Raw genomic sequence first — 24,634 nt, forward strand, 5'->3', positions numbered from 1 at the left:
CACCCTGCTTAGTGTCTAGGATGGATCACAGAAGATTAACTCTCCCTTAGTGTGATATAGAACACGTCCACCTAGGTGAACAAAGAGACAAAGTCTCAAGAACAATCTGGTTTTGCACCAAAAAGGAATTTTATTGATAAAATAATGGTTGACTGTTACATGTACGTGGTGCAACTGTTTAAAAGAGAAAAACATAAAACCCTAAGCCTAAACCAATGTGGTTTAGGAAAACCAAAACCAAATCCTAGTGCTAATTGATTTAAAACACCAAACCGACTCCCAATGGGTTTATAAAGCCCAAAACCTATTCCTAATGAGTTTACATAAATAATAAAACCAAATCAACTTAAAATAGACCATAATGGTCGTGCATAATCATATTGGGCCAATCATAAACCAAGCTGGCTTGTCCTTCCACTTTTCGGGCCGATAAAGGCCTTTTTCGAACAACTCTTTCTTGGGCTCGATCCATCTTGTTCCAGGTCCGACCAAGCTGCTCCTTATGCTCATTCGGATGATAAAGGTCCTCATCATGTTCCATTTCCTGCTCTGGTTCTCAATCTTCCATTTCCAACTCAATTCTCGCATATGTCGGTTTGACCAGTCCATTTCTCGATCAGACTGAATCTCCCATTCCATTTCCTGTCTAACCAGCTTCATCCTATCCATTTCCTTGTCAATCAGGGTTATCACAGGTCTTCCATGATTGTCCAAAGTCAGTCCATGCTTTATAAAGGCCACATCAAGGCCCATAGCCTTTTCTCGGTCCAGTACCTCATGGATCAAGCCTTTTAGCTTTCCATAAAGCTCATCAGGTCGCGCCATGATCCATTTCATAGCTTCTTCTTTCCTTGACTTCATGTTCTTTAGTATGGAGCTGATCAGGGTCACACCATCCTCTCTCCCTTCAAAAGGATTTGTCCTCAAATCCGAGACTTGTAAGATGATAGAAACATGATCATCTCCTGGATCAAATACCCAGGACTGCAATCCTTTTCCATGCTTCAGAAAGCTCTTGGAACCTTGCTCAATCATCTCTAAGCTCCTCACGTGCCTTAGTATGTAGCAAACAAAACTTTCCTTTCCATTTAACTCATAACCAGCTGCTGCTGCAAAAGCTTCTCTCCATTTACTCCATAAGCACGCCTCAACCATGGCTGTCTCAGCATGTGTTCTATGCTCTCCCGGATAGAATGAGAGCATTAGATCTCTAAAAACAAGCAGAAACCTTGCTGATTGATCTGGTGGCCGAACTAGCTCCTTGTGGATGCCTAGGAGAATATCTATGATTTCTCTCAATACACCTTGCCCAATGCTCATTATAACTTGGTTCTCATGCTGCATAGGGTCTGGTGGTCGTGTGTAATGATCCCCATATTCATTCTCAAGTTTTGGCATCTTTTTAACCACAACAAGTTTCTGTTTTGTTGATCTGAGCTGGTTCTGATCAGTTATGGGACTGATCAAGAGCGTGTTACCTCCTGTTTCTCCTCTATTTTTACTGCAGATACTCAAGATCACACCATCCTCTCTCCCTTCAAAAAGATTTGACCTCAAATCTTGTTTTTCAGGAGTGAAGAAACCTTGCAGATCAAGCTTGTATGAAACTGTTTTCTGCACTAGATTGTTGTTACTTCTTATACTAACACTGAAGCTTCCTCCTGGTTCAAAAACAACTTGCTGCAAGCCCTTAACATCTCTCAAATACTCCACTAGTCTGATATTAATCCATTCAGGAGGTGTGGTTAGTAGATCACAAGAAAAAGATTCAATGATATCACCTCCTTTAACTACAGTTGTAACTGCCAATTCATGAGCTTTAGGTGATCCATTAAGCACTCCTTCTTCAGATTGGTTTTGACCAGGCACGTGGCCACATATAACTGATGTTCTATCCTCTTGTTTCAGATGGTTGTCCAAGTTGTCTGCTTCACAAAGAGTGGTTGGTTCTGATTCAAAAGCTTGTTCTCTCACACCCTGTTTTTCTGCAGTTTCTTCTTTCTTCTCTACTGGTTCCTTCTGGTAACAACATAGCTCATAGTCTCTTGATGCTGGACGTGGGGCTGATGTCTGTTGTGGTTTTTCCATCACATCAGTGAGTGATTGATCTATCATGTTCCTGAGGTCTTGCTTGAGCTGTGGGTTTTGCAATTCCTCAAGATATGCTTGATGTAGCTGCAACTTTCTTGGTGCCTCACCACCATAGTATGTCTTTGTCTCATCTTTTGGTGTCCTAATATGTCCTTTAGCTGAACCAGATTGGCTGTGCTTCCTTTCCAAATCAGTTTGTCCATACCTCTTGGCTACAAACCTTTTCTTCATGACTGCCTTCATCTCATACCAAGAAGAAATTTGTTGCTCTCCATACTGTCTCCTGGTATTAGCTGTCTGATACCACCAATCAAGTGCATAACCACATAAACCAGTAGATGCCAATTGAGCCTGCTTCTCTGCTGTGTACCCTTGACACTTAATAATTAAATCCATATTCTTTTCCCATTCTAGGTATGTATCTGGATCATAGTCTCCATAGAAGGGTGGAATCTGGATCTGTTTTTTTTTCTTTGCAATTCCCTTGTTGCTTTGCACTCAGCTTTCTCTTCATGGTTTCTTTTTCTTTCAAAAGAATACATATGAGACTGCTGGATATGATAGATCACGTGATTTAGGTTAAGAACAAAATCCCCAAACATTCAAGTGGCTCTGATACCACTTGGTGCGGCCCTGGAATGGCTGTCTCTCCCTGGATCACTTGAAGGGGGGCGTGGGTAGATGATAGAAGATGGCTATGGACTTCACCTGCGAGCTATGGACTGCTCAAAGGTTGTTTAGCTACTCCTGAGACACAGGATCACCCTGCTTAGTGTCTAGGATGGATCACAGAAGATTAACTCTCCCTTAGTGTGATATAGAACACGTCCACCTAGGTGAACAAAGAGACAAAGTCTCAAGAACAATCTGGTTTTGCACCAAAAAGGAATTTTATTGATAAAATAATGGTTGACTGTTACATGTACGTGGTGCAACTGTTTAAAAGAGAAAAACATAAAACCCTAAGCCTAAACCAATGTGGTTTAGGAAAACCAAAACCAAATCCTAGTGCTAATTGATTTAAAACACCAAACCGACACATTCCAGGGCCGCACCAAGCTGCTCCTTATGCTCATTCGGATGATAAAGGTCCTCATCATGTTCCATTTCCTGCTCTGGTTCTCAATCTTCCATTTCCAACTCAATTCTCGCATATGTCGGTTTGACCAGTCCATTTCTCGATCAGACTGAATCTCCCATTCCATTTCCTGTCTAACCAGCTTCATCCTATCCATTTCCTTGTCAATCAGGGTTATCACAGGTCTTCCATGATTGTCCAAAGTCAGTCCATGCTTTATAAAGGCCACATCAAGGCCCATAGCCTTTTCTCGGTCCAGTACCTCATGGATCAAGCCTTTTAGCTTTCCATAAAGCTCATCAGGTCGCGCCATGATCCATTTCATAGCTTCTTCTTTCCTTGACTTCATGTTCTTTAGTATGGAGCTGATCAGGGTCACACCATTTCCCTACACAGTTTTACTTTTGTGTATATATAGCAATAAGGGGTTTCTTGATTTTGCTTAGAACATATAAATCACTGTGATATCTCATTGTTATCCCAATAAAATATTGTTGTCATTGTGTGATGTTCTTGAATGGTCGATAGCAAGGTTTTGTCGAAGCCGTGTGCTTATTTTAGTACCTGTTTCTGGTTACAAAGAGATTCCTATTCTTGTTAATGTTTTGCCTCCGGAAGTGAAGCAAAATCCTTCAAAAACAAACAAGAGTCTTCTAAATATAGGGAAAGAATGTTTGGTAATGCAGAAATGAAAATCGTTTGGTGTTATTAATAATAAACTTTCGGTGTCGTCATACTTCCATGCCCATATCTATAAGCAGCCTTGGTTCTTTTCCAAGGTTTTGATCAAAGCCATGACTAAACCTCCTCCATTTTCTCTCCCGGCTTTTGACTGCTTCCTTTTGTTCTTCTTCTTCTTCTCCTTCTCATCCGTTGTTTTAGCACTCACGGACGCAGAAGCCTCATTCATTGCGCAACGACAGCTCTTGACATTACCCGAGGATGGCGATCTTCCAGAAAATATTGAGTATAAGGTCGATATCAAGTTGACATTTCCGAATCAGAGGCTTAAGAGAGCTTATATCGCTCTACAAGCATGGAAAAAAGCTGTCTATTCAGACCCATTTAACACCACGGGGAACTGGCATGGTCCGCACGTGTGTGACTATACAGGCGTGGTCTGCGCACCAGCACTTGATGATCCTAACATCGCAGTTGTGGCAGGGGTAGATCTTAACGGTGCAGATATTGCTGGACATTTACCAGCTGAGCTTGGTTTATTGACGGATGTGGCTATGTTCCATTTGAATTCGAACCGGTTCTGTGGTATCATCCCCAAAAGTGTCAGTAGGTTGAAGCTAATGCATGAGTTCGATGTCAGTAACAATCGGTTTGTTGGACCTTTCCCTTCTGTCGTCCTCTCGTGGCCGGCTGTTAAGTTCATCGACGTAAGATTCAACGATTTTGAAGGAAAAGTTCCTCAGGAGCTTTTCAAGAAGGATCTTGATGCGATTTTCTTGAATAACAACAGATTCACTTCCACCATTCCTGAGTCACTCGGAGAATCCTCAGCCTCTGTCGTGACCTTCGCTCACAACAATTTCAACGGTTGTATTCCTAAAAGTATTGGAAACATGAAAAATCTTAACGAAATCATCTTTAAGGATAACAAACTTGGAGGTTGTTTTCCGTCAGAGATCGGAAAGCTAGCCAATGTGAACGTTTTTGACGCTAGCATGAACTCATTCACCGGTGTTTTACCACAGAGTTTTGTGGGGCTTATTGGAGTAGAAGAGATTGATATCTCTGGGAATAAACTCACCGGGTTTGTGCCGGAGAATATATGCAAGTTACCTAAGTTAAATAACTTGACCTATGCATACAATTACTTCAATGGACAAGGTGATATGTGTGTCCCAGGTAGTCAGAAGGATATTGCATTTGATGATACACGTAACTGCTTGCGAGATAGGCCTAAACAACGGTCGGCAAAGGAATGTGCAGTAGTGATTAGTCGTCCTGTTGACTGTAGTAAGGACAAGTGCGCTGGTGGTGGTGGTTCTAGTCCCACTACACCGTCAAAGTGGACACCACCATCACGGGTGCCAACTAGGCCGGTACGCAAACCACGACCATCAAAAGAATCACCAAAACCAAATGCCCCACAGAATCAGTCTCCTGTGAATTTTAAACGTAGCCCACCTCCACCAATTGTTCTTTCTCCTCCTCCCTCACCGCTAGTGCATTCTCCACTACCACCAGTCCATTCTCCACCACCACCGGTCCATTCTCCACCACCACCACCGGTGCATTCACCACCACCACCGGTTCATTCTCCACCACCACCGGTTCATTCACCACCACCACCACCACCACCACCAGTGCCTTCTCCACCACCACCGGAGCCTTCTCCGCCACCACCGGTGCATTCTCCGCCACCACCGGTCCATTCACCACCACCACCGGAGCCTTCTCCGCCACCACCGGTACATTCTCCTCCACCACCGGTCCATTCACCACCACCACCGGTCCATTCTCCACCACCACCAGTCCATTCTCCTCCACCACCACCGGTCCATTCTCCTCCACCACCGGTCCATTCACCATTACCACCCGTCTATTCTCCACCACCACCGGTCTATTCTCCTCCACCACCGGTCCATTCACCACCACCTCCTGTGCATTCACCACCACCACCTCCTGTGCATTCACCACCACCACCGGTGCATTCACCACCACCACCACCACCTGTCCATTCTCCACCACCACCTGTCCATTCTCCACCACCACCAGTCCAGTCTCCACCACCACCGGTCTATTCTCCACCACCACCACATGTCTATTCACCACCACCGCCGGTCCAGTCTCCACCACCGCCGGTCTATTCTCCACTACTACCGCTGGTCCATTCACCTCCACCACTGGTCCATAAACCGCAAACACCAAACGAGTCACCCGAACCAAATGACCCATTTGATCAGTCTCCAGTGAAGTTCAGGCGTAACCCGCCTCCGCCACAACAATCACACCCAGTGGATTCTTCTCCGTCTCCCTTTCACTCTCCTCCACCACCTATATATTCTCCGCCGCCAGCACCGGTCCAATCTCCACCAGAAACACCGGTCAACTCTCCTCACCCACGAGCACCTACACGGACAGTGGAAGCACCACTTCCAAGTGAAGAATTCATCATGCCAACAATCATTGGCCACCAATATGCATCGCCCCCACCTCCAATGTTTCCGGGCTACTAATATTAGAGAGACACAAGTTGATCTTGTGAATCACGTCGTGAGAAAAGAAAAGAAAACCGGAAAAAGATGAGGTAAGACAGAAGAAGAACAAAGAAGGAGGCAATGTATCGTAGTGGCATTAACTCCTTACAAGGAATTGTATAATGTTTGTGTAGTAACAGTTCAGAACTTTTTTTGGTCCATGAAAGATTTTTACAATTTTTTTTGGTAAACTGTTAAATTATACCAATTTTTGAATTTGTGACTCATTACGTGAACAAAATGTGGAATGCGATAACGAAACTAAACAACTAATTCTAAATGGAACAAAAACAAACCCGAAGATAGCCGAACAAACCCGAAGATTCTTACACTTTCGAAAGAAAGAAGTTGTTTATGATTCTTCTCTCGTGTTGTTAAGGCCCTTTTTCGTTGATGGTATCTTAGAATCTACATACTTCCAATCTCTTAGGGGAACTAAAATTAATGTATTAGATAAATAAGTTCTTCGACGGAGGAGGTTACAATCAATGTAAAGCTTAAGATATTTTTCTCAAATATGAATATTGTTGTTTCCGGAATTCCCATGAAAAACTTCCAAAGTGGCAGGAACTGCCATTTTAAACTTTCAACTTTTCTGCTTCCATAATAAACCTTGAAACTAAAATAATTCTTAATATTAAAAACTACTACAAAAATGGCTCCCGTGTTTTGGATTTTGTCTAACATTAGGGTGCACAGAATTACAAACTATGTTAACGTCATAATTAACTCAATAACCTTTAATGAAACATGTGCTTTATTAAAATTATTTATTTCTAGCTGACCATATTTTTTATTTATCGACAAAGTAATATATAATACTTCCAAATCTGTTTGTAGAGTTGCGCCATAAATAAATAAATAATTTTAAGGAGAAAGTGACAAAGTAATGAATATATTTTTGTAAGAGACAATACAAAGTAGTTTCAATAGTTTAGTCCGCGCAAATTTAAGAGTTCGAGAACAACAAATTCAAATCAAACTAATCCATTATGTTTCATATGGTAGCAACCTAACATAAAGTAAAGCTTAAAAAGAAAAGAGGCCTAAGATAAAATAAAGAGTACAAAAAAAAAACAGAGACACCCAACTATTCAGTTTTTTTATTTATTTATTGTGGAGGCTGTGAATCAATGGCAAACCGATCATAAGCTCTGGTTCCAAAATACTTCGAAAAGTTGATCTGTGAAAGGGCTCCAAAATGTTCCACTCACTTTGGATGTTCTCGACACGTGAAGCCTTCTTCACATGTTTGGCTGGTTGGCTGGAGGTGACAAATTGTTGAGGAAGCACTAGAAGCAGAAGAAAATGCAGAACTTGATTGAGCGGTTTGTAAAGACTGAGAGCTAGATCCAACTAATGGATTGTTTTTTATTTTTTCTTGGTTTTGGTTGACGCTTTTGGTTAATCTGAATCATAAAAAATCAAGCCAAAAATATAACACAATACGAACTAGTTAAACTACATTTCCAAAAATAATTAATAAGAAATTACCTTTGCAGGATGTTTACGAGGTCTCCAGCGTCTATTTTTTGGGCCTTCTAAAACGATCGATACATTTTTACATCCACTTTTAATATTTCCAGCTTGACCACAACGGCTGAAAAGTGATATCCTACCGTGTCTTGTAGATTTATCTGGATTTTGTAGTAATTCAAAAGGTTCTTTTCTTTTGCACATTTTTTAGGTCTACATTTTGGCTTGCGTTTGTCGGGTATTCCAATTGGATGCTTGTGTTTTGGAGTCATAAAATTGAATACTAATCAGGGACATATTTCTCAGCATTTTCTTGGTTGTCATCTAACACACATATTGTATGTTTGCATGATATTCCTGAAATTCCTTATATACTAAAGCGCAAGTCGCTTGGCAAATAAGAATTTGCCACGTGGAAAAAAATTTAAGAATAATTAAAGAACAATTAAAAATAAATAACACTTTGGAAAAAAACATAAACTGTATAAACCTTTATCAAAACAGCCCATGATCCACGATCCATATTTTTGTCCACGATCTTATTCTTTTCAATTTTCATTACTCATATATATTTTTCAGATTCAATATGTAAACAGCAGAAAAACTCCAAATCAAATAACAGAGATAGTCCACTCTTTCGGTTTCAAAACCCTCATTCACAATTGGGTTTTACTAAATGTTCCGAACCAGAGCTGAGAAAACCGATTTCAGCAACTCACATATCCCAGTGACGCGATCTACTACGTCCAGTTTCGCCGGCTGAGAATCATATTGCTTCATCGAAACAGGTTTTGGGGCCAAGAGGTTCGAGCAAGAGTGGATCTGAATTATATGAATTGCTGGATATCATTATTATAAAGAGACTTCGTTGAAAGACACGCCTGAAAGAGAAGAAAAAGAAGATAAAAAGCAGCTGCTGATGTGATAAAATCACAAGAAGGCCTTAAAAAAAAGGGTAAGTGCTTCTATTAATTCATTACATGATCAGATTGTTAAAACGCATAATACTACGTATTCCTACTATATATAGCAGATATATGTTATAAACACACTTGGAAAAACATTTTCCCATGTAGTTTCAGTGTTTCAGATTTCCGGTAAGAAATAAAGGTTTATATATAGTTGTAGGGACTAGAGAACATGAAGTGTTGAAGATGACAAATGGTGTTGCCTTGGGAATAATGAATAAATTCTGAAACATAATTACTAGAGATCTTTATATATTAGCTACATATCTATGGTAATTGTTTCAGTCTCTTGATAAATTGGTCAACCGTCCTTGCTATCAACTTTTTTTTTTCAGGTGTTTGATATCTCAAATTATTCTTGAACTTTAGTGCATCCTCTTAAATGCCAGGAAAATAGGCATTTAGTCGATGAACTTCATAAATGTACTTAATCGCAAAGGTATTCTGATGGTTCTCTACTTCTCTTTCTTTCTCGCATATATAGTCAATTTCTCAACTATGCTTTCACAACATACCATTTAGATAGAGTATTTAATCAAGTTTGCATGTTTGGGCAAGTCTTATGTATAGCTTATCATTTATGTTATTTAGGTTTAGTTATTTTTCCATTTTTTACTTCTTGCTATCAAATAGAAAAAACATTTTTATTGTTGTGAACTAAGTAGTTTGTTTTTTTTTGCAAGAAAAAATATCTCCGTGCATAGCACGGGATAAACACTAGTTAAAATAAAATCAGCAACACAAAGCATAGTTTAAATATCAGCGAATCATTAGGAAAATGTATACAACAATACAAACGAAACCTATATATTAAAGATCATAAAAATTTGTTCCACATACCTGTAAAATCCCAACGGCGACAAGAAAATTGATGTGTTGCTTAGTCAACAGTATAGCCAATATCAAACTCAAAATACATCGTACAAAGTTGTTCTGCTGTGTATTTTTGAACAGCACATTTTAGCAACTCTTGCTTTCTCTAGTATAGCCATTGTGTGGGAACCGAAATTCACACTGTCGATTTCCGTTTAAATAAGGAAACTAGGAAAACCCTAATTTCCCAGAGGACCCGGATATCTGTTAATTACCACACGTCAAGCAATCAGAACACGAGAATAACAACGATAAAAGTAAGAAATCAAAAAGAGAAAGCAAAGTAGATCTTTATTCCGAATCTGCGTATGAGCGTTACAACAAGGTATAAGCCTGGGCTCGAGAGCTGTCGGCGAGATTCCTAGTTCTACCAACCCTAAGACGGCTAAACCTAATTGAGCCGCAGCTCGAAATAACAAAAACGAAAAATTGCCTAAATTGCTCTAAGTGCTAAGTTTGCTCTGAAAAAGTTCTCTCCCCTTTCTCCTCGCCTAGGACTCCTTATATACTAGCTCCAAGGTCGGTTTACGCTTTTACTCTTCTGCCCTTAAGCCGTCATAGCATAAAAATGGAGACATTCCATTTTTCCCGATCTTCACAATTATCTTCAAAACTTCCGTATTTATCCGCGGAAACTTGACATTTATCCTTCCTCATGGGCCAAGCGTGAACCATGCTGTGGTTCACGGGCTTTTGGTTAGGAAAAATCGTAGGATGGGCCTCGAGTCGTGTTTTAGGTGCCTTTGGGCCGTCTTCCGACTCGACACGTTTACTACGAGTTTTCCGCGGTTTCTAATCCGCGAAGTTTGATCGATGAATTAGAATAGCGGGAAACATGGACTGAGCTTGCTACGGTCTTCAGGAGATAGCATTCGAAGGTTTGACGAGAATGCAAGGACTGGTGTCGTATCGATGTTCGGAAAGGTTTAATCGCTACACAGCGACCGAACTTTGGCTCGAGCCCGGTCGCTACGTAGCGACCGAGCGAGACGAGTGCTCGGTCGCTACGTAGCGACCGAGCTTTGGCTCGAGCTCGGTCGCTACGTAGCGACCGAGCTTTGGCTCGAGCCCGGTCGCTACGTAGCGACCGAGCGGGACGAGTGCTCGGTTGCTGCATAGCGACCGAGCTTGGCTCGGGTTTGGTTGCTGCATAGCGACCGGACGACGTGTATGCGTGGTGACCGAGCTTGGTTTGTTCGGTTTGAATCCCAAAGGATACTTCTTCGTAAAAACTTTGTATTGGTTATTTTTACGAAAATTACATCTCTTCTTTTACTATCTCTTTCAGAAATACGATCTCCGAGGATTTTCGGGTGGTAATTCCGTCGTAACCGTTTTTGACCCCAACCCCAACCCCAACAGTTAGCCCCCCAGCCCGTTAGGATCATGCATCGTAGGATCCTAGGGTGCGGTTAGGCATGTTTGGCAAGTTAGGCGTGATGGATGGAATTAATATCCGAAAGTCCGAGCTTGAATAGTAAATCCTCATGTATTATAAGAAGGGAGGTAACTTGTTCCATAATTTTTTCACTTTCTTGTTTTTCTCTAAGATCTTTCTTAAAAAACTTTCTATCTTTCTCTCCACCTTTTTTCTCTATTCTCTCAAGAGAAGTGTAAAGATGTCGAGCAAGAAAAAGATTGCGAGAAAAGGGTCTTCGTCCGCGAGTCCTTATGAAGAGCTCGTCGTTCCGAAAATGGAGTTCGTGCCTCACTCGGTGCATCCTGCCGAGAACGAGGCATGGTGGGTTGCTCATTATGGCTCGTTGACCCCTCCCAAGGAGAAGCTGTTTCCGGTCCTGGTCCATCGTGGAGTCGAGGAAGATGATGCAAGCAGGACTACTGACGAGTTTCTCGCGACGATGCGATCGTTCTACCACATCTCGGATGCTGTGGAGTTCCGGGTTCCCTGCCGCGGGGAATGTGCTAACAGCCCCCCGGAGGGTTACTTTACTTGCTATGAGGCGTTCGTAGTGCGTTGTCGCCTATGGTTCCCCATACCCGAAATTCTCGTCCGAGTGTTGGACCGTTTCGAAGTTGCGATAAGTCAGTTGACACCCCTTGCCATTCAGCATCTTATTGGGATCTGATCCTAAGCTACAAGCATGGCATTTCCCTTTCCGTCGATCATTATGAAGCGCTTTTGAGGCTTCAACTTGTCAGGGGTACGGATAAGCATAGGTTGGTCCCTCGGAAATTTATGTCAGTGGTTAAGAAGTTCATTTCGAACTTCAACTCGTGGAAGAAAGTCTTTTTCTTTGTTCGTATAGACGCTGCATCCGTCGAAGAGAGTTGCATTCCACTGTTCCAGAGGTTGCCAAATGATCGTCCCTTCATCAACCCTTTTGCTCCGTTCCCCGAGGACATCATTTCGGTGAGGGATCTTCTCAGGAATGGTCCCTTCTTCTGGACTTCTTTTACGCCGAAGAGGGTTCGGAAGGCACTGAAATTCGTGCAACCTGGTCCGCTTTGGATGCGGACACGGGAAGCGACTCCGAACCCGACGACCAGAATCCCGCCGAAGCTCCAACAGCTGTGCCGGAGTCGAGCTCTTGGAAGGGAAAAGATGTCGATCTTGGCGACATAGAGTTTTCGATGGATGACTCTATGCTTCCAGGATGGGATCCGAACCTTGCTTACGGCGACGGGAGCGGTTCGAGCGAGGCCCCTATTCCGGATTTCGATGATTTCTTTGCTGGGCTGCCATCGGGTTTTGATGCTCCTCCTCCTACGAAAGAATCGGCGAGGCCGAGAGTTGTTGCAAAAGGATCTCGCATCATCAATGGGGTTAGTTTTTTTTGAGAATTTTTTGGTGATTGTCCTATGTATATATTTATAACATGCCAATCGATTTTGCAGGGCCTGAGCTTGCTGGGCCCGGCCATTGAGGCGGGCCATAGAGAAGCTATGGTCTACCGCTTCAAAGCGGAGAAAGCGGAGCGGGATCTCGCTCGCGTGCAAGGCGAGATGCTGGAGCGAGAGGCGCAACTTACTCGTGATCATGCGCGGGCTGTTCGTAAAGCGGAGAGGAAAGGCAAAAGAGAAATCGTCGAGGTGATGAAGACTCGTGCATCTCAATTCCAGGTTGAGTATGGGAACCTCAAGAATGCCTTTACCTCGGTGGGTGACTTTCGCGAGTGCCGCGGTTCGGTCGGAAGTCTTTGGAGGACGCGAGCCGATGACTATGTGTTTGAAGAGGAAATGAGCTTGATGAAGAGTGGGATGAGTGATCGTGCCCATGCTGAGGCGCTTATCCCTCCGATTGACGAGAAGATTCAAGGGTTCTGGGATTCCATCCCGGTTTCCCCTGATACCGAGGAGGTTCCGACCGGGTTTCCCGATGGTGGCGAGGAAGTGGATCGTCCCGCGGATGCGTTCGGCGCTTCGTTGTCCGGGGACTTTGACTTTGGATTATGAGGGCGGATTAGTTATCCTTTTATCTGTTTTCGGCCAAGTGTGGCCCTTTGAATTTGGATTTTGTTTAGGCCTAGATGGCCGTATTTGTATTTACCGGGACTGGCCGTTGGTGGCTTTGAATCCCTTGCCGCTTTACGCGGTTTATTTATATGATAAATGTTTTGTTTCGAGTTTTCCTGAGTAGGGTTGAAGTAAATACGAGTTGTCGTCTCGTATTTAGTTCTGATTAGACGTTCAATCTGTTGGTTCGTTCGTGATTTTCGTAAAAATTTACTTATCTTTACGATTTTCGAGAACATTGAGATATGAACGGAGAGACATGGTTTAGGATCTCGTATCTTTTAGATATCATGCCTTGAGATGTTTGAGACCAGAGCGTTGGGTTTAGGGCAAGACCTAGGTTTACTTTCGGTTAAGGTTTGTGCGGTGACTAGCCGGCTATCGTTTTTCCTGTTGCGATTTCTTCCTGACTCGCACCGATTTAAAGTCCGCGATATGTTCTCGGCTTATATGACTTGTATGGTACGAATCGAGCATCTTCTCAGAATCAACTGGAAGTGCTAAACCAAAATTTCGGATTTTTGTTGTAGCGCGCTTTTGTCCTTGTGCTGGACGTTTTTAAAGATCAAAAGAGTGATCGGATTGCGTTTGTTTAAGACGGCTGGCGTGTTCGTCGGGGCCAATCGACGAACGGGGTGTAAGGTTTTTGGTGGTCGCGTTCGGACAATTTGTTAGTATTGTCCTCGAATTTTAACTTTTGCGACGTCTCGCAGTTATTTCGAGGCTTATACGTGTATTTTTGCGTGTTTGAAAGGCGATAATCTTTACGATTTTTGGGCCGGAAGGGGCCGCAGACAAGAGTCTTAACGTTTTCAGGCGTGTCCTGAAAGTTTCTTTTGTGTTTTACTGAAGCGTAAACGTTTTCGATAAAAAGGACAACGTATATTGTAGTAAAAGTTTTTGAAGTTTCTAAAAACTCGATTACAATAATGAAGATTTTTCTAAGTGGGAGTATACGAGTATACGCACCCACTCCCCCCCCCTTTTTAGAGAGGGGGATAGCTGAACTCGTCTTTTGACGAGCTGCCTACGTACCCCTTTCGAGGATCAAGCCATCTCGTAGTTCTGTTTCATGCCGCGAGTGTTCTTACTCGGCGGTAGATGTCGCGATGTCCGCCTTGACCGTGTCGATCGTGGCTGGGTCGACGCTATTTTCCGGATGTTCCGGTTGAGTTGTCGCGTGGGCTTCGGATTTATGTCGAGCTTCGACGTCCGCTGCATTTGCGTTGATAGACGATTTTACTTCGTCTTCTCCCGGGGCGCTTTTGGCTGAAGATCGATCTATCTTCGCGCGTTTGCCGTTTGCGGAAGCCGTGATTTGCCTTAACTTATGCTCCGCGAGGAAGCATAGTCGCGACTGTTTTTGGCATCCCCAGATGGCCGCGACTTCGCTCGGCGTTGGGAACTTGAGACCCAGGTGGTAGGTTGACGGAACTGCCTGCATGGCGTTGAGCCATGGGGTTCCCATGATCACGTTGTAGATAGCGGGATGATCGACTACCGCGAATTCGACGATTTTCGTGATCTCCTTGGCCATGACTGGCAATTGGATTGATCCGAGAGTCATCGACACTTCGCCTGAAAAACCCGTGAGTGGTTTTGGCGTTGGAATTACTTCTCCGAGTTCGATACTCATCCGCTTGAGAGTGTCGCGGAAGATTACGTTGACCGTGCTTCCCGTGTCGACGAGTACCCTTCCGACTTCTAAATCTCGTATGACGAGATCTATGACAAGCGGGTCGCAGTGAGGTTGGTCGATACCGCCGGCTTCTTCCTCTGTGAAGGTGATCGAGCAACTTTGGCCGTCTCGAGGAGGAGACCATGTAGGCCAATTTGCACTTGATTCTGCCTTCCGTTGGTAAGCCTTGATGGCCGACACGGTATCGCCGCAGTATTGTGATCCTCCGATGATCATATTGACTCTGCGACGATTGTTATCGTTCCCTTTGTCATCCGGCCTCCTACCGCGTTTATCCCCAGGATGGTTTCGTTGAGGGGATTTTTCAGCGGGCGGATTTCTATCCGTCTTTGGAGGCCGATCAGAATCGAGGATGAGATCCTTGACGCTAGTTACTTCCGAAAGCTCTCCAGCGAGTAGCTTCGCGGCCAGTCTTGCTCCCAAGACTTTGCAATTGGTCGTGGAGTGTCCTCGGGATTGGTGGAACTCGCAGAAGGTGTTTTCGTCATACCCTTGATTGCGAGTCCATGTGTTGCCCGTGGTCCGGCCTTGATCCGAACTGATCGCATAGTTATGCGCCCCTTGGAGATCTTCCCCCTCGTGATGGACGTACTTGTCGTTACGAGAGTTCTTCTTTTTCCCCTTCGGATCTGCGTCTTTCGAGGATGGTCTTGCCGGCTTATGTTTTTGCGATAAGACTTTAGTTTCTTCCTCGACTATGATGTAGTCCGTTGCTTTGTGGAGGGCGTCCTGGATCGTTCGCGGTTTGTCGAGAGTTATCCATTTTCTGAATTTCGACTTGTACCAGAGCGTCTTTCTCAGCGCGTCGATGGCCACTTTGTCGCTTATCCCGCTGACCCTGGACATTATCAGCTTGAATCGACTGATAAACTCGCGGAGGGGTTCGTCTTCCCTCTGGGAGAGACTCCAGAGGTCAACATCGGAGGTTTCCCTGTCTATGAATACAGAGTACTGTTTGAGGAATTCCGATGCGAGCTGTCGAAAACTCCCGATGGTGTTGCGACGAAGGCGTGCGAACCATTCGAGCGCTGCTCCTTCGAGATTTTCGACGAACAGGCGGCAATAGCCGGCATCTTTTTCGCCGTCCTTCAGTCTTGCTCTTCCCATCGCGATGTGGAAAGCCTGAAGGTGCGCTTTTGGATCGGCCGTACCATCGTACTTCGGTACTTTGATCTTTCCCGGATCGGACACCCTCATGTCCGAAATGCGACTGGTAAAGGGGGTCTTTCGAGCTCCTTCCAGCAGTCGATCGATCTCGGGGGCAGCACTAGTAGCATGATGGATTTGAGACTTTACGGCTCTCACTTCTGCCGCAGTCTTAGTGATGTAGTCGCGAAGATCGCGGATATCCGATGTCTCGTCAGTGGATTTCCGAGCCTGTCGGCGTTTACTGCGAGTGAGCTCGGTTTGCCTTTCGGCCAGCTCCTCTTGTTCGTTCCAATAGGCGACTTCTTCTTCTTCCGTCATTGGTTTTTCGAACGGGGAGCCTTCCCGAGCGGATCGGCTTCTGGTCCTTCTTGGATGTCTGTCTACATCCTCGTCGGTGTCGTTGGAGACATCGCTAGGATCCAGGTCAATGTGTTCGGCTTCGTTATCCTCCGAGTCCTTTGCAGGGGGCGGAAGATTTTCAGGGTTCCCCTTTTCGACGGGAGATTTCTCGCTAGGGTTTTGACCGGAAGGTCGTTCCCGCGCGAGTCCTGCTCTATCGAGTAGGGTGGCGAAGTCGAGCCTCTTCCCGCGGATTTTGGTGGTTCCCCGGGGACGGATAGCTTGGGTTCTTGCCGTTAAGGTTTCAACTTGTTTGGTCAAGGTATTCACGAGCTTATCCTGTTCTTCCGACCTTTTCTCATAGGTGGCGAACATCTTTTTGAACTCCTCGAGCGTCGCGGCGTTGGCTTGCGCGTTGTTCCGCGGATACGTCCGCTATTGGAGTGTGGAGATCGGTGCCGCTGCCTCCATTAAGAGGAGTTTGCACGTTATCCGCGTCGTTGGTTGACATGTCAGATTGTGTGTGGCTTTTGCGGGTTAGATTGATCTGTAAGTCCCCCTCCTTCTAGCGCCAAACTGTGGGAACCGAAATTCACACTGTCGATTTCCGTTTAAATAAGGAAACTAGGAAAACCCTAATTTCCCAGAGGACCCGGATATCTGTTAATTACCACACGTCAAGCAATCAGAACACGAGAATAATAACGATAAAGGTAAGAAATCGAAAAGAGAGAGCAAAGTAGATCTTTATTCCGAATCTGCGTATGAGCGTTACAACAAGGTATAAGCCTGGGCTCGAGAGCTGTCGGCAAGATTCCTAGTTCTACCAACCCTAAGACGGCTAAACCTAATTGAGTCGCAGCTCGAAATAACAAAAACGAAAAAATTGCCTAAATTGCTCTAAGTGCTAAGTTTGCTCTGAAAAAGTTATCTCCCCTTGCTCCTCGCCTAGGACTCCTTATATACTAGCTCCAAGGTCGGTTTACGCTTTTACTCTTCTGCCCTTAAGCCGTCATAGCATAAAAATGGAGACATTCCATTTTTCCCGATCTTCACAATTATCTTCAAAACTTCCGTATTTATCTGCGGAAACTTGACATTTATCCTTCCTCATGGGCCAAGCGTGAACCATGCTGTGGTTCACGGGCTTTTGGTTAGGAAAAATCGTAGGATGGGCCTCGAGTCGTGTTTTACTACGAGTTTTCCGCGGTTTCTAATCCGCGAAGTTTGATCGATGAATTAGAATAGCGGGAAACATGGACTGAGCTTGCTACGGTCTTCGGGAGATAGCATTCGAAGGTTTGATGAGAATGCAAGGACTGGTGTCGTATCGATGTTCGGAAAGGTTCAATCGCTACACAGCGACCGAACTTTGGCTCGAGCCCGGTCGCTACGTAGCGACCGAGCGAGACGAGTGCTCGGTCGCTACGTAGCGACCGAGCTTTGGCTCTAGCTCGGTCGCTACGTAGCGAAGAGCTCGGTCGCTACGTAGCGACCGAGCGGGACGATCGCTCGGTCGCTACGTAGCGACCGAGCGGGACGATCGCTCGGTCGCTACGTAGCGACCGAGCGGGACGATCGCTCGGTCGCTACGTAGCGACCGAGCTTTGGCTCGAGCTCGGTCGCTACGTAGCGACCGAGCGGGACGATCACTCGGTCGCTATGTAGCGACCGAGCTTTGGCTCGAGCCCGGTCTCTACGTAGCGACCGAGCGGGACGAGCGCTCGGTTGCTGCATAGCGACCGAGCTTGGCTCGGGTTTGGTTGCTGCATAGCGACCGGACGGCGTGTATGCGTGGTGACCGAGCTTGGTTTGTTCGGTTTGAATCCCAAAGGATACTTCTTCGTAAAAACTTCGTATTGGTTATTTTTACGAAAATTACATCTCTTCTTTTACTATCCCTTTCGGAAATACGATCTCCGAGGATTTTCGGGTGGTAATTCCGTTGTAACCGTTTTTGACCCCAACACATTGTAGTTGGAGTGAGATTGGTGGCACGCTTCACGGCTTGTACCCATCTACATGATATCCTTTTTATTGCCTGTCTTCGTATGTTCTCCAACATGCTAATCACATGCTTCGTTCTTGCAATTTTGATCGTTCTGTTGAAAGTTTCAGATAGATTGTTATGCACATCAGCACAATGCGACTCTGGATTAAAAAAATGCTCTACACCACTTCTCTGGCTCTGTTTTAAACAAGGCCTCATACGCAAAAGTATCATATGTCTCTAGAATCTTCATTTTATCCTTATATTCCCCTTCATGATAGGTGTATGCTACACCCCAAAATAAATTTTTATATTCTGATCGGGAAAAGGACTTTTCCAATTAGCGTATATATGTCTTGCACACATACGATGTTCTGCTTTTGGAAGCTCAGTAGCTTTTTTTGTCAAGGGTTTCTTTCATTCATAACTCAAAAGAGAGTAAAAGTGAAACATAGTCTGAAAAACACATACATAGCAAAAGCAACAGCCAGAGAAGGCAAGGGAGTGGCAAGGTTTGTGATGTCAAGAAGACAACCTGCGATCCCATTCAAACCCATCCCTGAATGCAGGGCAGAGAAGAAGACATTAGAGTCTGAAAATACTTGAAGCTTTGAGAGTCCAGCACACGATCCTGCAAGAAGAGCTTCCTGCAGCGCCAAGGTTTCGACAGAAAAGGTTGAAACCACATATAGAATAGAGCATTGAGAGCCATGGGCTACATACATACCATGGATATACCATCCAAAACCTCCATTTCTAAAAGCATCAATCTCTGCAACCATAGAAACAAGAGCCGACAAGACAAAGGTCCTAATACGAACCTCATACGGAGGTACTAAAAGGAGATAAAACAGAGTAACATCCTCATACTGAGGTAAAGTCAGATCCTCATACTGAGGTAAAGGCAGAGAGCTTGTAACATCCTTAACCAGAGGTAAGAGAATATTCAAAGAGAGGGCAACATCCTCATTCAGAGGTAAATGATTCATCTTGACACAACTAATACCTAAAACAAGGTAATACTCATCCATGTAGGGCTTGTTGCAAGAAGAAACAGAGAAGATACCTTCTGAACAAAGAGAGGTTTCTACAAAGAGAAACCATGTCTCGATCTGGAAAGTGGGACTGGACTGAAATCTACACGTAGTAGAAACTCGCACTCCAAATGATACGAAAACAGATCTGGTTAAACCCTTGGTCATTGCAAAGAAACTTAAAGGAGTAACTGCAACCACAGGAACCAGAGAACTGACGGAAGGTTCGAGGATGTGTAGAGGAGCGAGGAGGCGAATGAGGGCGGCTGTAGAGTCTGGAGGTTCCGGAGAGATGATTAGAGAGCAAGCTTCAAGCGGAGGGGGCTTACACGGTAACGGGGGCGGATCTGGAGGAGGCCTGATACACGATGGGGGAGCAGTCACCATCAAGACCATGGAGAGAGAGCAGAGCTGCTTCAGAGGAAGGAGGAAGGCACGGCGGAGCTATGACAGAAGAGATCCATCTGAGCAGCGCACCTTGGGAAGCGGGCCTGAGAGGGTTTCCTCTTACGTTTCTGTATCCTCCTGGAAGCTCAGTAGCTATGGCATAGGTAATACCCTGTAAACAGATATGTAATAATCAAACTCAAGTTCAGATTATACGATTAGCATTGATAATACTATGAAAATTAAGAATATAATAAATACCTTATGATATATTCAAAAAAAAAAAAATTATGCATATCGGAAATGATAGTAAGATTATTTTCTATTCTTGAGATCTATTTGAGTTTTCTAACGAACCAGCCCCAAGTAACCTTGTTTTCACGTTTTACAACAGCCGATGCAATGAGATACATCTTGTTATCTCCATCTCTACCTACAGCTGCAAGCAAATCACCTCCCAAATCCCATTTCAAAAAGCATCCATCAAGACCAATTACTCGTCTGTAACATTTCTGCTAAGTCTTCCGAAATTCCTCACAACAAATGTAGAAACAAACAAACTGTTGTACACCATTGATGTCAGCAGTACAAATCTCAGTGGTGATACCTTTGTTTGATCGTTTAAGCTCAGCCTCATAGTCCCATAGCTTACCAAACTGAATGGTTTGAGCCTAAGGACAGTGTCCAAAGCAATTTGTATGAATTTGTAACAATTTGAAATATTCACAACAATGTTATAACGCTCCTTGATCATGTCTATCTCTGCAGTCTGTAAATTAATATTTCTTCGAATTTCTTCACTAAACAGCCTTGCATCACACCTTGCTTCAACATTGATACTCAACTTTATTTTCTGTGGTTATGCTTCTTGTGACAAACTTTCACCATCCACTTGTTCAATGGTCGCTCAATCGAACAATATATTTTCCAAGGGCAGTCACTCTTGCAACATATAGCAGCTATCCTTGTTGCTTCTGATTTTTCCATTTTAACATCGTATTGAGTATTCAGTGAGTAACGTATTAGCTGATCCTTGAACTCTAATCCACTATTGAACTTCTTAAACAGACATATGTAAGGCTCTTTGTCAAAATCTCCATGAAAATTGTTCTTTTCCTTTTCTACTTTTTATTTATTTTTCCATTGCTCCACTCTTCATCTGAACTTAACGGTGTATCTGGATACTGGACGTCTTCAAACCAAATTCAGGATCAGATTCTTCTTCGTCCCTTTCTTCGTCTGCATGTTTTTGCAACTAAGTTACGAGTTACTTCGTCCAAAGTTCTCTTTCTCAATGTTTGGTTTTTTCTTTTGACTTTTATTTCACGAACTTTCACGACAGTTCAACCCTACAAATCACTTTGGGGATTTTAAATTAATGTCTGTAATTAAAATAAAAATATGGTCTATTAAAATATAAATAATTTAATACATGTTATATTAAAGCTGGCGCAGTTAATTACGACTTCAACAGAGTTTGTAATTATGTACACCCTAATCTATAATAACAAAAAGAGACTTCTCTCCCTTCTTCTGTGTCCACGTCACCACATAGAATAGAGCGTTTTTGGATACGTGTCATTAAGAAAAGAAGATCCAGCGAAAATGCTTTTCACTTGCGTATGGACTTTAAGAAAAAAATGCAAGCCCAAAAAATATTAGGTTTCATTGTCTTCTCTCTTTCGATCTTCTTAGTTTAGCAGCCGTAAATTCCAGAGAACTTAATCACTGTAACGTCTTCAGCTCTCGTTAATACGTAAACTGGAACTTTTACGTCATTAACCCACTCTTCCCACTCTGAAGCATTCAATTGATCTCATCATCTCCCTTGTTAGCTGACAAAAGCTCCGACTATAAATCTCCAAGTCGAAGCAATCAAAAGGCACACAGCTGTTTCGAATCCCTCATCTTTATGCTGAATTCACCAAAACCAGATAATCACATTATTCAAGGGCAAACAAAACCGTGAAATCAACCGGCAAGACCCCCCACCGCTTAATTGTTTTCGTCGCTGCTATATTTGCCGTCTCTTGAGATTCTTGCGAACATGGTTAGTTCTCTCACTGGCTTGCGAACATGGTAAGTTATCTCACTGGCTGATCTTTCAATTTCATTTCATGTTTCTTTTTGGTTATAGATATACGAATCTCTTAGTGAAAAACTGAAATTTGAGTCTCACGAAAGTCTTATGATTCATATGAAAATATTCTGATTTGATCTCTTATATCAGAGCGTAAAACTAATTTGGAAGCTTGATTCTTAGGTTTTAAATCAGGTTTACTTGAGCATAATATTGTTAATTACGTGTTTTGATTGATCTAAGCTAAGTTAACAGATTCATCAAAACAATATCGATTTTCTTAACCCACCACCACCACCGGAGGTTATGAAGACTGATAAATCATCCTCACGCTATTGCATATACGTTAAATTTATGTATTTCAACCCAAAGTTGGATGCATTTATGATTTTGTTCATAATTATCAGAATAGAGAATGCAAATGCTTCAAGCAGATGGATACTGCAATATTTTGGATAGGGTGATCTTTCAAAGAATCTTTGTACATATGTGAAAGCCACATGTCTTCATATTCTGACTATGTCAGCATTAAGAATTGGAAGTATTTCTCTGAAACCACAATGCTTAGTTCAAGAATTATTATATAACTTTTATGTCAATCTCTCATGATCTTATCTCTGTTTCAGTAATTTTTCTGAAGAGGCAACTTAAATTTTAGAATAATATGGAGCATTTTTGGCATTTAGGCTCACATGTGAATTCCTTTGCCTTGCAGTTCTTTTGTTCTTTTAAGTTTTTGATGAAACAATCCTTACAAAAACTGAAGTACGGTTTCATGTTAGACTTGCTCCGAGAAGATAGGTCAACAACTTGATCTGATAAAGCCAACTCCAAGGGGGAAAATTACAATTTACGGTGAGCTTAGTTTTTTAATACACATTCACTATGAGCTGCAATGATATATTATGATGCACATAGATTCAATCATCATCAATATTATTTGTCTGACTATCTGTACTTATTTATCATTGTGGGGATTCCATATAGTGAGCATTCTAGCTTGAATGATGATTGTTTTCTTTTAGAAGAAGAGCCAGAAAAATCAAAGAAATCAAAGATCTAGGTCTTCATTCTTGATGTCGGCGAATTATGGTGAATGAAAGAAGAGATGAGCTCCCGTCAATCTCCGTGATTATCAGGCAAAAGCATCATAGAAGCGATGAAAAGCACGTGAATATGAATATTTTATCTTTGTGAAAAATAGAGAATATATTATGTCAAATTAGACTTTTTGGAGTCTCAAATTTGGACATCCTAAAATCAGTAATATGGATTGTAAATATTTACAAAATTAAAGATATTATTGTATTTTGGAAAAAAATTGTTTAAAGAAGCAATATGTGACACATGTCGTATAACTCTGACAATCAACAAGGTTTTATACAGTAAAGGAAAAAAGAGTCAATACACAAAAGAAATAGAAGAGAGAAGATGCCATACTTTAGAAAAGTGAAGCTTGAGCATTTGGTAATAAAAGCGTCTTTGGTACAGTAAAGGAAAGATATAATGACTTGACCCAATGACTGCACAGTTTTTTGGATTATTTGTGACTGTTAAAATTTGAAAACGTCAAGTTTCAAAAAAAATGATACGTTGGAACAAAATATCAAATTAGAAAATATCAAAGTAAAACAAATAATGAAAGAACATAGAATCATTTCTATTTTATTATGATTGTTTTTAATACTGAAATAAAAATACGATTTCCAAACAAATGTACCACATGCTACTATTACAAAGAAATGAAACAATTTGTTTATGGTATACAAACATGTTTTAGATTATTTATTTTATTTTTCTCTAATTATGTTAGTATCATTACTAAAAATTAGAGAGGAAACCTTTACAAAAGCTACCTAATCTGAAAACATCCAAGGCAAAATACATAACCAAGACAAAGTATTTAACCAATACGTCTACTGTCTACAGTGAATCTCCTAACGTATTGCCACATCTAAGACAATGACAAAGCATACGCGGATTGTTTACTACTTTAAGAGGAGGATGAACGAATTTATTATCTTCATTCGAACAAGATAATCACAAAATAAACACATGCACTTACATGTTTTTCCTTTCCAAACAACAACTTTATTTTATTTTTTAAGTGTAACTATATTAACTTTGGTGCAACTATCAACTATATATTCTTTTTTATTCAGTTGATCAGTGAAAACCGTTTATGTTATTGCTATTTGAACTAAGCAACTTAAAAACAAAGTAATACGTTGCTATCACTAACCATTATCAAATGGATGTAAAAAAACTTTTTTCTCTACTTGAATTTGTCTCATTTCTCTTCTAATATGTAGATTCCTATTTTTCTATAAATAAGAGAATAAATAACATTTTTCTATTTTTACTTATAAAATTCAAAACCTGCTCTGTATGTAATCTAGGAGAATCTCTTAAAACACACACACGCAGCCACGGTCTCATGCAGTTTGCAATATTAAAGAAACAAATATAGAAATGTGTTGGACATGTTTTAAATATACAAGAAAATCACAACAAGTGGTTATTCACCAGATCAGAATTACGAGTTTCTAAAATAGAAATGGAAGATTTTATCGCTTTTCTAAAATAAAAATCATAAGAAACACATTTCTAATACATTTTCACACGTTTCCAATAAGATTTCCATTCCAAAACGTTTCCGGAATATGAAATGGATCTCATCAGATTCGTGCAACCTAGCTCTTAACACCACATTTTAGGGCGGGTTAATACGACAACGTATACCCGTAAAGAAAACAAGGCTATTGGGCCAAAGAAAACAAG

The 24,634-nt window shown here is 42.3% G+C and overlaps 2 protein-coding genes and 1 long non-coding RNA gene across 5 annotated transcripts; 1 reads left to right on the forward strand and 2 right to left on the reverse strand.

The window, feature by feature from the left end:
* Positions 1 to 3,831: 3,831 nt before the first annotated feature.
* LOC106408588 (pollen-specific leucine-rich repeat extensin-like protein 3) lies at positions 3,832 to 6,645 on the forward strand. The gene has a single exon (XM_022692934.2). The coding sequence runs from the start codon at positions 3,964 to 3,966 to the stop codon at positions 6,361 to 6,363; it is 2,400 nt and encodes a 799-aa protein (XP_022548655.2). The 5' UTR covers positions 3,832 to 3,963; the 3' UTR covers positions 6,364 to 6,645.
* Positions 6,646 to 7,355: 710 nt separating this feature from the next.
* LOC125576685 lies at positions 7,356 to 9,909 on the reverse strand. The gene is made up of 2 exons (XR_007315121.1): positions 7,879 to 9,909; positions 7,356 to 7,793 (listed from the first exon to the last, which is right to left on the reverse strand). It is a non-coding gene; the product is annotated as an uncharacterized LOC125576685 (long non-coding RNA).
* An 8,428-nt stretch (positions 9,910 to 18,337) lies between these two features.
* LOC106406988 lies at positions 18,338 to 19,980 on the reverse strand. 3 transcript variants are annotated; one of them, XM_013847759.3, is made up of 3 exons: positions 19,419 to 19,973; positions 19,080 to 19,124; positions 18,339 to 18,999 (listed from the first exon to the last, which is right to left on the reverse strand). In XM_013847759.3, the coding sequence occupies exons 1-3, from the start codon at positions 19,780 to 19,782 to the stop codon at positions 18,938 to 18,940; spliced, it is 471 nt and encodes a 156-aa protein (XP_013703213.1). In that variant the 5' UTR covers positions 19,783 to 19,973; the 3' UTR covers positions 18,339 to 18,937. The 3 variants fall into 3 exon arrangements, with proteins under 3 accessions (XP_013703212.2, XP_013703213.1, XP_013703211.1); XM_013847758.3 differs by having other exon boundaries at positions 18,338 to 19,124; positions 19,419 to 19,980; XM_013847757.3 differs by having other exon boundaries at positions 18,354 to 18,999; positions 19,080 to 19,963.
* Positions 19,981 to 24,634: the final 4,654 nt, after the last annotated feature.

Source organism: Brassica napus, chromosome A7 (genome assembly GCF_020379485.1).
Source record: "Brassica napus cultivar Da-Ae chromosome A7, Da-Ae, whole genome shotgun sequence".
Lineage (NCBI taxonomy): Eukaryota > Viridiplantae > Streptophyta > Magnoliopsida > Brassicales > Brassicaceae > Brassica > Brassica napus.

Coding starts and splice junctions, on each gene's coding strand:
- LOC106408588 (XM_022692934.2), top strand. CDS start 3,964: ATGACTAAACCTCCTCCATTTTCTCTCCCGGCTTTTGACTGCTTCCTT.
- LOC106406988 (XM_013847757.3), bottom strand. CDS start 19,782: ATGGTCTTGATGGTGACTGCTCCCCCATCGTGTATCAGGCCTCCTCCA. Junction 19,000..19,079: donor TTTTGGATGGTATATCCATG/GTATGTATGTAG, acceptor TTGGCGCTGCAG/GAAGCTCTTCTTGCAGGATC.